This window comes from Dendrobates tinctorius, unplaced genomic scaffold (assembly GCF_039654945.1).
Source record: "Dendrobates tinctorius isolate UK_male_01 unplaced genomic scaffold, ASM3965494v1 ptg000010l, whole genome shotgun sequence".
In the NCBI taxonomy this organism is placed as follows: domain Eukaryota; kingdom Metazoa; phylum Chordata; class Amphibia; order Anura; family Dendrobatidae; genus Dendrobates; species Dendrobates tinctorius.
Window position 1 is genome coordinate 9,373,416 of NW_027361678.1, and position 14,219 is coordinate 9,387,634.

Here is a 14,219-nt window from a genome sequence, read left to right on the forward strand (position 1 = left end):
ATGCATATTTAATTTTTAATAACATCTGTGGTTTGTTAACAGTTAAACGTAAGCATTACCATGTTCAGACGGAGCAGATCTCTGTACCACAGAGCGGATCTCGGTAGCAACATAACTGGATACTCCACCTTCAGGTGGGTCACACACTCTCGTGTCAGGTACGGTTGATCGCGATTTGTCTGCGGCATGCTCTGGACCCTAAGTGTTACGCCTATCTTTATGTTTGGCCAATAGTAGTTTACAGGTCCTAGTCTGTCATAAGGGCCTTCAAGCTACCACAATGCCTAAGCTACTTATCTGTCGGAACTTGCCTATTCTTTCTTAGAGACGCCAGGTAAAGCCTCCGGCAGCGCAGACATGCGACTTCTGACCGTGACGGGAAAGAGTATCCCATCTCAGACAGGAGTGGGATCTGCGCAAGCATCAACCAGGGTAAAAGCTGCTCCAGTCTTGGATCCAAGGATAAGTCTGGTGATAACGCGTTTCTTCCTTCAGCTACAATTGTATCTTTTCCATGTTATCCTCGAGCGCTTCTTGTCTTAGACTTAGGCAAGCGGGTATACACACTGCAATTCCCTCCCTGCTCCAGAGGGTCCAGTATGGATTCGGTCGTTTACTTCGTCATACGGATTGACCTGCCTTTCGTCAGCCTAGTTGTCTTCGGGTGTCTATTTAACCTACCTAGTGCCAACCTTCCTTACACATGGACGTTCCTTGCTCGACTAATCTCTTTTCTAAGTCCAGCTGGACTAGTTTTCCATATCCACCCTCATCCCTGTAGGTTGGGTTATCTTCCTTTTGATCTCAGTCTGCAAGGTCATCCAGTAGTCTTCGTTCTACCGGCTTAGTCGAGCAATCAGTTGTCTCTCCATAGCCATCCTGAGCCAACATCGCAGCGATGGGATCCAGGTTATTCCCAGGTTCCATTCAGTACGTTTTCAGTGTTCGACTCTTTAGCAGGTTCTCAGTGCCCTGCTCTCAGGTCTTGCCATTTTCTCACAGAACGGATTTCAGCCGTTTCCAAACAAGGGGACGCCTCGGTATATCTCTTTTCTCACGAGCGTTTTGCAAACTAGACTACTTCTGCGACTACGAACCCTCTGGTTCCAAGTCTTCTTCTACAGTCCTTCCTCTCTCAGAAGTGCATCCCTCAGGGATACCAATGGCCAATTCACACAGTAGTTGGCAAGGTCAACCTTCAAACCACCCGCCGCTATATCGTGACCTGCCTTTTGTCTCAACCCGTGTTGCAAGGCCTAGCTTGCTCATCAAAGCATTCTTCCTGGAGGCCGGTCGGAAGATATGACCGGCTTCACTGTCCAAAAGATTTTTCTTGCATAGGGACCTTGGTTTTCGCCTAATCGTTCCCATCTAGGGGTCCATTTGGCTTTCAGTTTCACACCAACTTCCGTTCCTTCCGGGTGGCTCCAACAGGCCAAATTATTGAGAGGGTCACCGGAAGGACAAGCGCTCTCCTTCCTCAGGCTGCACCCTGTCATTCTTCAGCGCATTTTCCTCAGCGTGCCTTTTCGGGATCTAGGATTGAGTTCATCCTTGTTTTTCTCACAAAGAAAATTTTTCTTCGTTCAGCATTTGCCTCCTGTGAATCGTATGTTTTTTTCCATGAAGCTCTTATTCAGATTCTGATTTCTTCAGGGCTTTGGCGATTTCTGCTTTGCAACGGACGGGTTAATTTTCCTTTCAGTTGGTAGCCTTCCCTTTTCAGGCTCTCCACCACTCCTAGGGTCTCACAGACTCTGTACCAGCTGTGGTGCTCTTCCTTTGGATCAGTGGTCCACTCTCCATCATTCTGGATTCCCTTTCTTTCGTCCGCCTCAGATTTTCCTTTGTGGCGCTCTCTCATCAGGCTACCTGGCCACAGCAACGGTACTTATCAAGCTCAGGCTTGAAGTATAGAGGTCCTCTGGCCTCCAGGTCAGCGTTGGATCGCGGAATCTTCTGGTCGACATTAGTAGGGTTGCTGGCTCAGGAACGACTGCGTTCTTTTCAGTACGACGCACCCTGCTCAGGCAGTGGGTGTCCTCCCAGCGGTACTCTTTGGGCCTTCGTCTGGCACCTCTGCAGTGCGACGATATGTCCTCCACAGGTCCATAAGGTTTTTCACAACCCATGCCTAGCTTCGGCAAGTGCCGGTCGGGGTAAAGAAGACCTCGCAGGTGACCTTGCAGGTGACGAGGCTGACTCCCTCGTCCTGATGGAGTTATTTGCTGTTCCCTCCCCTTGAGGACTGCTTTGGGATGTCCCATGGTTTCTGTGTCCCCCAATAAGGCGATAGAGAAAACAGGATTTTTAGTTGCTTACTGTAAAATCTGTTTCTCTGAGCCTTCATTGGGGGTACACAGCACCCTCCCAAGTTGAACAGCTCGGTTTACTGTATAATATTGTTAGTGTGGATTTCTGTGGTTTTTATCTCAATTACAGATTGCTTCTCCTACTGCTTTCTCACTAACTGATCATCCTACTTCCTGTCGGTGGGGTGTACACTGCGGAGGAGCTAACTTTTTTCTGCATAGTGTCAGCCTCCTAGTGGCAGCAGCATACACCCATGGTTTCTGTGTCCCCCAATGAAGGCTCCGATGAACAGATTTTACGGTAAGCAACTAAAAATCCTGTTTTTGCTCTAAAAAATAATTATCGATCCATTTTTCTCGTACGTGGAAAAATCCGACGTGTGAATGAGCACTAAAGCAGATATATAGTGATACTGATCGGTTCTTCCACAGCTGAAAGATTGCCATCTTTATGATTCAAAACTTCCCATGTGTTCTCTTTAAAGTAGAGAAGATCCGGGGTCCAGCACTTGCTGTCTGTCTGATCAGGAGGTCAGTCCAGAATTTAACGGGAGTCCTTTCGAGTATCCTACATTAGATGACATCTATGCTCGGGTACAAGACATTGCCAGCCCTCTAAAACCGGCCTACTTAAGGAAGAGGAAGCAGCCAGCAGAAGTGAAGATGGCCAGAATTGGTCCACTATTTAACTCCGTTGTTTCAAGCATCCGCAAAACTCAATCAGTTCAAGACATCGTTCATGAAGGTAGGAGTAAGGACGCATGGGAATTCTTGGATTTTTGGCACTTAAAAAGGTTGTTCAGGTATATTATCTTCAGGATATGTCATCAATCACAGAGCGATGAGGGTCTGACACCCGGCTCCCCACTGACCTGCTGCAGAAACCATGGGTAATCTTACCCGGTGGCTGATACTAAGAATACATGTTGGAAAAAAAACATGTTCCTCCTTTTGAGGACTTCCCATGTTTTTTGTGTCCCTCAATGGAGCAGCCTAAAAAGAGAGGATTTTTGGTACTCGACGTAAAATCTTTCTCATAGCCTCCGTTGTTTTTTTTTTTGCTTGCTTTTCCTATTACTTTAGCACTGACTGAATAGCTGGGTGTTGGCAGGCCGGGTGTAGCCTTCTGGAGAGGAGCTGACTTTATTTCTAAGTTGTATTCTTAGTGGTAGCCTATTACCTATGCTTTTTGTGCCTTCCAATGAAGGCTACAAGAAATAGATTTTACGAGGAGTACCAAAAATTATCATTTTATGTTTTTATTACTAATTCTATGCTTTTTTTTTTTCTTTAACTTTTAGAATTTTTTTATATATATTCTCAGTTCCAGATTTTTTTATTTTTGTTTGATTAGAATAAACTTGCATGCCTCTTGCATAACGTAAAACTCATGATCTCCATATTTGATGGCGCAAGCCCTTTCTGATTTTCTGTGGTTGAATCTTTTTGCAGTCAAAATGCGTCCACAGACCCAAAGTGCTGCAGAAAAACAACAGAAGGCCCTGCACCGGCGCACTTTGCCAGCAACGCTGATGAAAACAGAATGCCAGTCCTTACCATTCCAGTCCAAGGATGTAAAACAGTCTAAGGGTAGATCCTATATGAACCCAACAACTAGCTCCATGGCCAAGATCTCCAGAAGCGTATCTGTTGGTGACAATTTGAACATTGGCGAAACACAGGAGACATCGAACGGTTCTGATGTTAAAAATGTGTGCGAAACAGCAGAAATCTTGGCCGTGTCTGTAGAAGCCGAGAAGAACCAGCTACCCATGAAAGACAGCGTAATTGTTAAACCGCTTCTGCAAACCAGTACAATTTCCTCCTCTCCGAAGACCTTTCAGTCAAAGAATCGGGCACATTTGACTCTTGACATTGCAAAACCATTGCCTGACCGACCTTTTCTCTCATTCGGTAGAAGTAGGAGCTCAATTGAGATGGAATCGCCACGGTCGCCTCGATCACCCGGCTGCAGCTGGAAGCCTAGGTTATCTTTTGCCGACTTAACTTACAAGAATGACCACGAAACTTCAGGGGGATTTGAAAAAGTTCAATCAGAGGATACTAGTCATAAGAAGCAGAGTTCTGAAGAAAATGTTGAAATAAACCTGGTCATAAGTGAACCCATAGACACATTGACTTTGAGTCTGGAAGGTTTCAAGCCTGTTCATAGAGCCAGAGCGTCTACGATCAGCCACACTCCGGACCTTCATCCCGGACTTTGTCCTGTTGAAACTATAAGGCCTAGATCTCCCTCGCTTGATGTAGCCTCTACTCTAGACTCAGGTGGGCACAGAGGACAATCTTTGATGGTATCTCCCTTGCTGTCCCCGGTTTGTGTGGGTGACCTCACAACTCCATCTCGTCTCTCTCCGTCCAGTCTTTGGCTTGTTTCGTCTTGTTCTCGCCTGTCTCGTTCCATAAGCCACTCTCAGAATGGTGAGACACTTCACTTCTTTTCTTTGATTTCTACTACTTATGATAAGTCCTATACTTTTTATATGGTTGTTTTTATAATGAATACTGGTTGTTTTCATGCATGTCACTACCCATGCTTTTATATGAGAAAAACCTAGCATATTTTCTACCTTTTTTGTCTCCCAGACTTATTCCTAGTTTATTAATTCATAGTCTATTCGATTCCATTGTCTGGTCTAAAGATGACATCTTATAGAGGTCCTAGGTCTCCTGTGAGGAGATCAAGGATGGCTAAGATGATATGAGATGATAAACGGTGTGAAATCAAAGTAGAGAAGCTAAATAGATGATCACCTACAAGGAGTAACTTTTTTTTTTTTTTTGGAGTAATGTCTCCAACATCATCTTTGTTACATGGGTGACCCAGTATTCACACACAGATTGACCTTTGAAGCCAAAATTATGAATGGATGCAGAGAAGAGAAATATAAGGCTGGTTATACACTTCTCCTCTGATTTCCGCATACGTGAGCACTCTGCCAAACTGGGAAAGGAGAAAGCCGCTGCCAGGCACCTCAAGACAAAATGATCAAATGTTGAAATCCTACTTGCCCGGTCCTTCTTATCCTACATCATCTGTTTGGGGGCCACTATACACATAAGATGGTCATTGCCGAAATGAGCAATGACTTTAATCTAATGCGTGGTTTCCCGAACTCCAGTCCCCATGGCCCCCAGCAGATCAGGATGTCCTTAGTACAGCACAGGTGAGAGGACCGGTGTGCATTTCTGATGCCTTGATAACTTCATCACCTGTGCAGTAATAAGGAAATTCTGTTTGTTGGGGTAGTGAGGACTGGAGTTTGGAAAATGCTTATCTTAAGCATATGGAAGCCTTAAAGGAGTATCCCCATCTCCAAGATCCTATCCCAATATGTAGAAATTGTAATAATATCAATATTAGCAAATAACTTATATTAGAAATGTAGTATAGTTCTTCTGATTAGCTATGTCGCTTATCTCGTTTGCAGGACATTGCAGTAGCTTAGGTATTCATGGTTACAGCCACTAACTCACTATGTGAATGGCAGTAACCATGGATATATAAGCTACTGCAGTGCCCTGCACATGGGGTAAGTGACATGGCAAATCAGGAGAGCTATACGGCATTTCTAATTGGAGGTATTTGCAAATAGGAAATATTATGAAAAGTAATATTTGTAAATGCCTCCAATTAGAAATGCAGTATAGTTTCTTTAATTTGCTATGTCGCTTAACCAATGTGCCGAGCATTGCAATAGCTTCGATATCTATGGTTATGGCCACTTCAATAGTGACAGTTGTTAGTGGCCATAACCATGGCTGTCTAAGCTACTACAATGCCCTGCACACTGGGTAAGTGACATAGTGAATCAGAAGAACTATACTACATTTCTAATTGGAGGTATTTGCTAATATTATGTTTCATCAAGTTTCCAATGTGTATAGAATCCATTTCTAGTTTTGGCTTCCTGCAATTTGTTAATGCTCAAACTTGAGAACACCCCTTTATCTGATCACTAGGGGTCCGACCACTGGAAGTCCCTCCAATCCTGAGAACCGGGGCTCTAGAGTCCTGTGTGAGTGGCAGCGGAGGTTGCTCATGTACAATGCCACTCCATTTTTATTGTCTGAAGTGACCCAGGTATTGGTCAGTGACCTGCTGATTACCGTTGTGGCTGCCTCCGCAGGGAGAATGTGGCATTACATGGTGGACATTCGAGTGAATGGCGGCTTCTAAATTTAACTTTAGAGCTGCTCCTTATTTAGGCAGGTTGAGGCCGTTCTGCAGTGGAGCCTACCTCCTCGGTGATGTCCATATGCCCCCATGGCTTATATAGGACAACCCTTTTAAACCATGCTGACCATATGTCTTGTGCAGTGACATAATGTAGTAAAAGTATTATAAAATGTGGTCCTCGATAATTAATATGTCCGTCTGTTTCAGCGCAAGCAGTCAGCTTGGAGCAGTGTGAAATGATCGCCTCTGAGCTGCAGGATAGTCTCCACCGGGCGTTGAGCCTTTATCGATCGGTAAGTAAATGTATCCCGGCCATCAATTCTGTGTGTTTTTAACCATGAAGCTGTAAAGGAATTTTTTTTTTTCAAATTTCTACAACATTATATGATGTTATATTAATATAACAGTATGTTACAGTATTAATGCAGTTATTACTTGTGTACTTTACATGGTTTTAGAAGTATGGTTTCCATAGGTCAGTGAGAACTCGACAGCTGTACTGGATTCGGTAAAAACTTAAAGGGAATCTGTCACCCCATTTTAGCCCTATTAGCTGCAGCGACCGCCATCAGGTGCTTATTTACAGCACTCTGTAATGCTGTAGATAAGCCCCCGATGTAACCTCAAAGATAAGAAAAAAGCGTTAATTATACTCACCCTGGCCTTTGGTCCGCCATCCCGTCCGGTAAAGTACTGCAGTGCGCAGGCGTGGGACCCCTCTGACCTTTCCCAGCACCTGCGCACTGCAGTACTTTAACTGCCCTGTTGAGGGCAGAGTAAAGTACGCCTGCGCAGGAGCCGAGGCAGAAGCAAGGAGGAGGACGTCATTGCATGAAGATGGGAGGCGCCGGACAGGACCGTGACACCCACCGCCCCCACCCCCCGGTGAGTATAATCTAACGTGTTTTTCTTATCTTTCAGGTTACATCGGGGGCTTATCTACAGCATTACAGAATGCTGTAGATAAGCCCCTGATGGCGGTGGCTGCAGCTTATAGGGCTAAAATGGGGTGACAGATCCCCTTTGATGGAAACCACATTTATCAAAGGGTTTTAAGCTACAATCTTGTGCATTACACTTTGGGGGAGATTTACTGACAAGCAGGAGTCAGGATACTGTATGAAGTTGAGCCATTATTCTGGTGCACGTGCCGTAGGACCCATTTATTTAGGGGTTTAGAAACTTTTTGCACTTCACTAGTTCTTTAGAAAGTTTCTAGAAAAGCTGTTGTGGCTAAGGGTGCTTGTAACATTGAGGCCTCAAATACGACCCCTATGTCGCTGCAAAAGATTGCTCTAGGAACCAAAAACATTACCACCTAATGTTAGTGCATGTGGTCACCTGCAAGATGCTGTGACTGCGATAAGTGGATCTCAAGATATCGGAATCATTTTGACTTTCAGCAATTTGCTTGTCACCGTTGCAGTTGCAATGTGACCCCCTACCCATTCATTAACGTTACCCTCAATTGATATTGTAGCCACAGGCTAATATACCATATTTACCAAGTGTGCTCCAGCTTTTTGGCATAAAGAGTAAAACTGTAAGTGATTTTTCATATTTGATAGGTGCTTTAATTGCCTTCAGATCAGTGAGGGTTCAGGGTCCTGACACCTCCACCGATCAGTTAATAGACCCCCAAACGGTGTGCAACTCTGCACATAGGAACATAAAGCTCCTACCTGTGCTCGCATGCGGAGTGGAGTATGGATTCCATAGAATGCATAGCCGTGCTTGCTGCTGTCTGCTGAGCTGCACATTGTTCAGGGGGTCTATTGATTGATCAATGGGGGGGGGGGTCTTAGGACAGAGATCTAAGCTGATCTGTAGGCAATTCAAGTGCAGTCAAATCTGAAAAAACATATTCAAAGTTTTAGCTAGATATCTCTCTGGACTCCCCCATACGCAGGAACATCTCTGGCTTATCTTCAAGGAGAGCAAAAGGATCGGCTGTCAGAAATCCAATGTGCCGGATTCTTCTGCACCCTGACCTCATCTGTCATTGGAGTTGGAAGGATCCCATATATATTAATTTGTTGGATGATCCGGTCTTGGCAACTTTAGTCGAATGTTTACGGGAGCCTTAAGTTTAAGCTATGTAACAGTGATGAGCGAGTGTGCTGGAATACGGTGCTATCCGAGCACGATCGTGTGCAAATAAGTGACTTTGGCGTGCTCGAATACTATGTTCCAGTCCCCGCGGCTGCATGTGTTGCACCGTTGGACAGCCACAACACATGTGAGGATTGCCTAACAAACAGGTAATCCCCGCATGTGTTGTGACTGTCGAATGGCGCAAGACATGCAGCCGCAGGGACTGGAACATAGTATCTGAGCACGCCGAAGACACTTCGTTAGCACCCGAGCATGATAATGCCTTATCGTCGCACGCTCGCTCATCACTAGTGTATAACTATTACACAGCACTAAAAACCTTTTGAAATTTCAACCTTTGGTCCTGTTTTTGCCTTTTTTCAGGTGACCACAGCTGGCCCAGCAGCAAACTTGGATCATGGCAAGATGGCAGGCCTCCTCACCGAAACGTTTGGCATGGTAAAGAGGGAGTTGGATTCCTTAAACGATGCCGATCCTGAGCCTGCAATGCATGAAGATTCGTCTCCGCAGCAGGAGGATTGCAAAGAAAAGCCTGATCCTACCGTATCGCGGGGCTCCCGACACTTGGGCGATGATAAGACGCTCGCTCTCCTGCAGCAGTACTCAGAACTTTTACTTCAAGCAGTGGAAAAGAGGATGGATAAAAAACTTTAATTGATACAGAATGAACATGTAGATTTCATCATTGTTCACATATGGGGAGTTTTGTTTTTTTTTTAAGCCAAAAAATTTTAGAAATTAAAATAAAAAAAGTAAAGATTATGTAAATTCTGTAAACCAGCAGCAGCGGATGCGGATCGGCGTTCCTGTCCCTCCTGCAGAGCTGCAGCACTTCTCTCCAGAACTAGTGCTTGTTTTTGCCCTGGCCAAGAGTTCTGTTTCTGCTCTTGGTTACTCGCAGAGATGCAGAACTTCTTCACAATGAAACTTATGGCAGTAATACAGGTTACCGCCATATTGGGAGCTGGATATACATTCTTAGGGCCGTAGGCAGGTGACCCCCCCCGTACACTACGTGAAAGCCTTGAATAAGTATTATATTTGTGCATTATATATATATATTTTAAATTATTGATTTTTAGCTTTACATATGTGTTTTTTTTATGTCCCCTTTAAAAAAAAAAAAAAATGTTCATTTTATTCGGGTTCTGTAGAAAGTTTGTAAAAGTTTCCGAGGGCTGGTATATCTGGACGAAGTGCAATTTTCTCTTGCTGATTCTGCCCCCTGGTGGCTGAGTGGAGGGGTGGCAGGGGCACAACTGGGCTTGTGATGTGTGAAATCGGGTGTATAAGGGTGTAGAGTAAAAAAAAAAACAGAAAAAAACAAATCCAGTCTATGGACACTTTCCTTATAGCGTAGAAAACCTGTGCGTGTTTTATTCCTTAGCCATGATGGGTTACATCTCGCCTGTTAGAGCGGTGTCGGAAACCATCAGCAAGCAGGTGACTGGTAGTATAGAATCTCTATTGATGGTGGCATTTTTTTGCACATGTCCATAGCTGTATAAGTGATGCATAAGTGGCTTTTTTTTTTTTGCAAGTTAGGACAAAATACAGCACAGCTTAGGAGACCATTTTAATATAGTGGGTTAGTATCGGATCAATTTCTGATTGGCTGGGGTCTTGCCTTGTGACACACGCCAGCAATGGTAGCAAGGCATCATGCACCCCCTTTCCTCCCTGTATGGGGCAGCATAGTCCAACATTGACTTACAGACCAATCGCGCAACCTCTAGAGAAAGCAAAGTCGAGTCCTACAAGGAATGAAGTGCCACGGCTCATCCCTAGTGCTGTTGTTACTTTCATCTAGCGATTAAAGGGGGTTTTCTCAGGATAGACATTTGTGGCATCTACCATGAATATTTCACTGATATCTTTAGAGACCATTTTCACATTTTTTGGGGGGTCTCTAAAAATCACTTTTGCAATTTGGTTTGTTTAAAAAAAAAACTTGCAAATTTTTCCTCCTATAGCCTCGTTGGCTGCAGAATGAGTTAACCTAGAATCAGTCAGTGAGTTCATTCTGACGGGATAGATGGTGTTCATAAATCAGCCGGTAATAGCTTCAATGAAAAAAAATAGACAGGTAATAGAGTAATGGCTCGTTCAGACGTCCGTGCACATCAGGCCAATTTCGGACCACAGTGCACGTATTGGCCGTAGGTCTCCTGACCAGAGCGTGAGCGCTTCATATATGTCTATGTAGCTGTCACGCTTGGATTGGGAGTCTGAGATCGGACCGATGTGCACCAATGTCTGAATGAGCCCTAACCATAAGTGTTTCAATATCTCACCTTAGAACGCGCTCACTGACTGATCCTCAACGAACTCATTCTGCAGTCAGCAATGAACAGTGCATTATAAAGGCAAACTGCTATTTTTTTAATGCAACACAATTCCAAAACTATTTTAGGCCCAAAATAATTACATTTAAATAATAAAAAAAAAAAAAAACTAAAGGTGCTCATTGGTTGGCTATGTGTGCACAGAGTCTTTTTGCAGAATTTCAGAGCAGAAACTCAGTTTTTTAAAATTTGGGAGGCGGATTTGGAGACTTTCCACTCCAAAAACTCCTTAAAAAAACCCTTCAGTGTGCACATGCCCATTGTGTGGCTCCTGGGATTTGTCCGGCTTGGCCAATCTCCAGTTCTGTCACCTACGTACTGTAGTTTCCTATATCTGTACAGTTTTTACCTGTCGTCCTCGCCAGTGTTGACATTAGACCGTGACCTGACGTGCTTTATCCTCTTTAATAAGTCTTAACAGGGGCTAATCCCATCTGATTGTTACAGATCTACTTGGGCCCTGCAGAGGCGACGTGTCCATTTACCCGTCAAGCTCTTATCATTTGTTTTTCTAGTTGAGTAATGCAAGTTGTAGATGGGGTTTTTTTTTTTGATTTTTTATTATATGAAAGTAGAGAAGTGTGTGTGGTTATTACTGCAGGGATAGACTTTTTGTTGCAGCTGTAGTATTGTTAAAGTTTGTTATTCGTGCAAATGGCAGCGGTGTATCCCCTGCTGGGCAGTAGACTGAGGCTGGTCCTCTGATGGCGGCAACCAGAAAGTTCAAATGTTTTCTAGAGGTTTTTGCATTAAGAAGTTGGTTAAAGGTAATAAATCCATATTGTATGAGAAGTCTCCAGCGGACGTGATGATAGACTTGTGGTTATAGATACATACTCTTAAGAATGGGTTTTTTGTTTTTTTGTACTGTAGAGATCTCCTTATTTCCGGCCACCGCTGATGTCCTCACGGTTGTTTTTAGGCTTTTGAGCTATGCAGTGACCTCCCTTCAGAAGCTATACCACCCAATGGTTTTGACATTTATACCCAAGTTACAGCGGCTAGGAATCCGCCCCATAGAAGACGGCATGAAACGTACCCTACACTCAGCCCATTTACCTTAAAATGAAAAAAAAAAAATTATTCCAAATTTTTTTTACTCCAACCTACCGTAGTTTACAATTGCCCTGATTTTGTCAGGAAACTGAGCCATTTTTTTGTGTAAATAGTATTTGATCACACCCCTCTCTATATCTTTAGTCACCCTTCCAGGCTGGGTCATACCAGCGGCGGCACGTTGGTCGCCTTTTGTATTTCTTCCTCCTTCACAGATCTTGTGACTTTTGCACAGACGTCTCAGAAGGTGCTATTAGAGGAGGCACTGTGATGTCGTGTTTTATTAATAGAAATCCGCACATAAAAACCTCACTAAACCTAGAACGTGTGAACCAAGCCTTGCAGTTCACTTTAGATGGGTATCTGCATATGTCTAAAGTAAAGGACCGCCAACATTGGCACCTTCTGACCGGTCTTTGTGAGCTGTTGTAAGGTGAATTTCCTTATACTTTGGGGATCTGGACTCTGAGATCAGATACATCTTTGGGGCAAATCGATGTCAAAGGGAAGAGTCACGTGGCCAAATAAACTCCTGTCGAGGATTGCAATGCACGGACTGGCCGGTGGCTGTCCTGACCGGAGCGTGACTGCTGCATAGAAATACATCCTGTCACCCTCTGGTGGGGAGAGCTGCCAGCTAGTCCGAGCACTGCGTTGCGATCCCCATCCGAGTTATGTGGCTGTCTGATTGTTCGCTTACTTGAAGCCTTCAAGTAGAAGAACATAATCGTTTGGACAATCAGTGATTTTAGTTTTTTTGGCTATGGGGCTAAGAACTTAACAGAAGGTAGTTGCTAATTTCTGCCTTGCAACATCTATCCTGGCTTAGACTGCGATTCTGTGTTTCCTCGCATCAACAGATCACCACCTTCTCTTCTGCTATGCTCTGTCGACAGTGCGTCACTGCCAACATCATGCCAGTTGTCAGCCAGCACGGCCTACAGCATCGGGGAGCCAGATGTCAGTCAGCATGGCATCGGCAGTGACGTCCCATCACCAGAGTGGAAGAGAAGGAGCTGCTCTGTTGACATCACAGGAAGCAGGAGAATCGCTGACTGGAGCGATCTGTAACCACTCTTGAACCGAGACAGATCATTGCAGGGTAAGTTCTTGGCTTCATAGCCAAAAAACTCCAAAGGCCTCCCTTCATCACTGATCTGCCTAAACTAGACGGCCGACGTTGCCCATAATGAACAGTTGGATGGAAAACTGTTCCTTATTCCCTATGGTTTCCATCTCTAGCATTTGGAAATTGCTAATATCCATCTATCACTGTTGTAAATAGTGTAAGATAAACCTTTATAAAAAAAAAAAAAAAAAAAGGGGAACGATCCAAAAAGTGTTGATGTTCATATAACGTTTTTGGAGCATGATGATGAGAAGCATGGTGTCGTCCTAGTGAATGCTTAGGTCATAGGCGAGCGGCGTGCATGCCATTCACTATACGGACTACAGCAAATCACCCAGCAGCACGCAGGTTAATGGGAAGTTATGACCCTAGGGCTGGCAGGGCATGCTGGTGCTGGTAGTCCATCATTTGGCAGAACTCCATTGCCCCTGTGTGCAGCAGCTACCGGCGATGGTACAGCATACATACGCTCCAGTACAGTTTTATACTTTAACATATGGGGTTAGAGAGATGATACAATTTTTGAAACACTTTTTTTTTTTTTTTTTTTTTTTTTTAAATCAATCGGAGCAATTGTTACGTTTTCTGTTTTTTTTTGTTTGTTTTTTTTTTTGCTCTGTGACTTGCCTCTTTCTCACATTTACCGAGGAAGATCGGGCTGTTTTTTAAACTGTTCCTTTGTATTTCATTGTCTTAAACTCAAAATAAAAGTGTGACTCTTTTACAACTTTTGTTCTTATTAAAGATGTCAAAAATGTCTATTCTATTTCTTTTCATGCTCGGATGTTTCTTAGGATGCGTTCTTTAACGATAATGTAAAAAAAAAAAACACCAAAAAATAAATCAAATCCTACTTATTGAAATGTCATAAAATGTTAGTCGTCGTCTTGGTCCAGGGGCTGAAGCCCCCCCTGCTGGTCATGAAGACCATTTGACTTTTGCGCTAGTCAGAGTTTTATGCACCGTTTTCTTCTCTCGGAGAAAATACACAATTTGGTCATTATAGACTAAAGAACAATGCATCTTGGATTAAAGGGGTTGTCCAGCCTTAAGCTACATGTCTG

The 14,219-nt window shown here is 43.9% G+C and overlaps 1 protein-coding gene across 11 annotated transcripts in view; it reads left to right on the forward strand.

The window, feature by feature from the left end:
- Positions 1 to 13,912, forward strand: part of MAPKBP1 (mitogen-activated protein kinase binding protein 1) — a 159,392-nt gene extending 145,480 nt beyond the window's left edge. For 8 of the 11 annotated variants that reach the window (XM_073586506.1, XM_073586491.1, XM_073586523.1 and 5 more), the window contains 4 exons: positions 2,798 to 3,057; positions 3,765 to 4,598; positions 6,718 to 6,803; positions 8,989 to 13,912. In XM_073586506.1, coding sequence (XP_073442607.1) covers positions 2,798 to 3,057; positions 3,765 to 4,598; positions 6,718 to 6,803; positions 8,989 to 9,279 — 1,471 coding nt within the window. In that variant the 3' untranslated portion in view covers positions 9,280 to 13,912. The remainder of the gene's footprint in view (positions 1 to 2,797; positions 3,058 to 3,764; positions 4,599 to 6,717; positions 6,804 to 8,988) is intronic. The other 3 variants (XM_073586533.1, XM_073586544.1, XM_073586576.1) reach the window with 1 other exon arrangement.
- Positions 13,913 to 14,219: the final 307 nt, after the last annotated feature.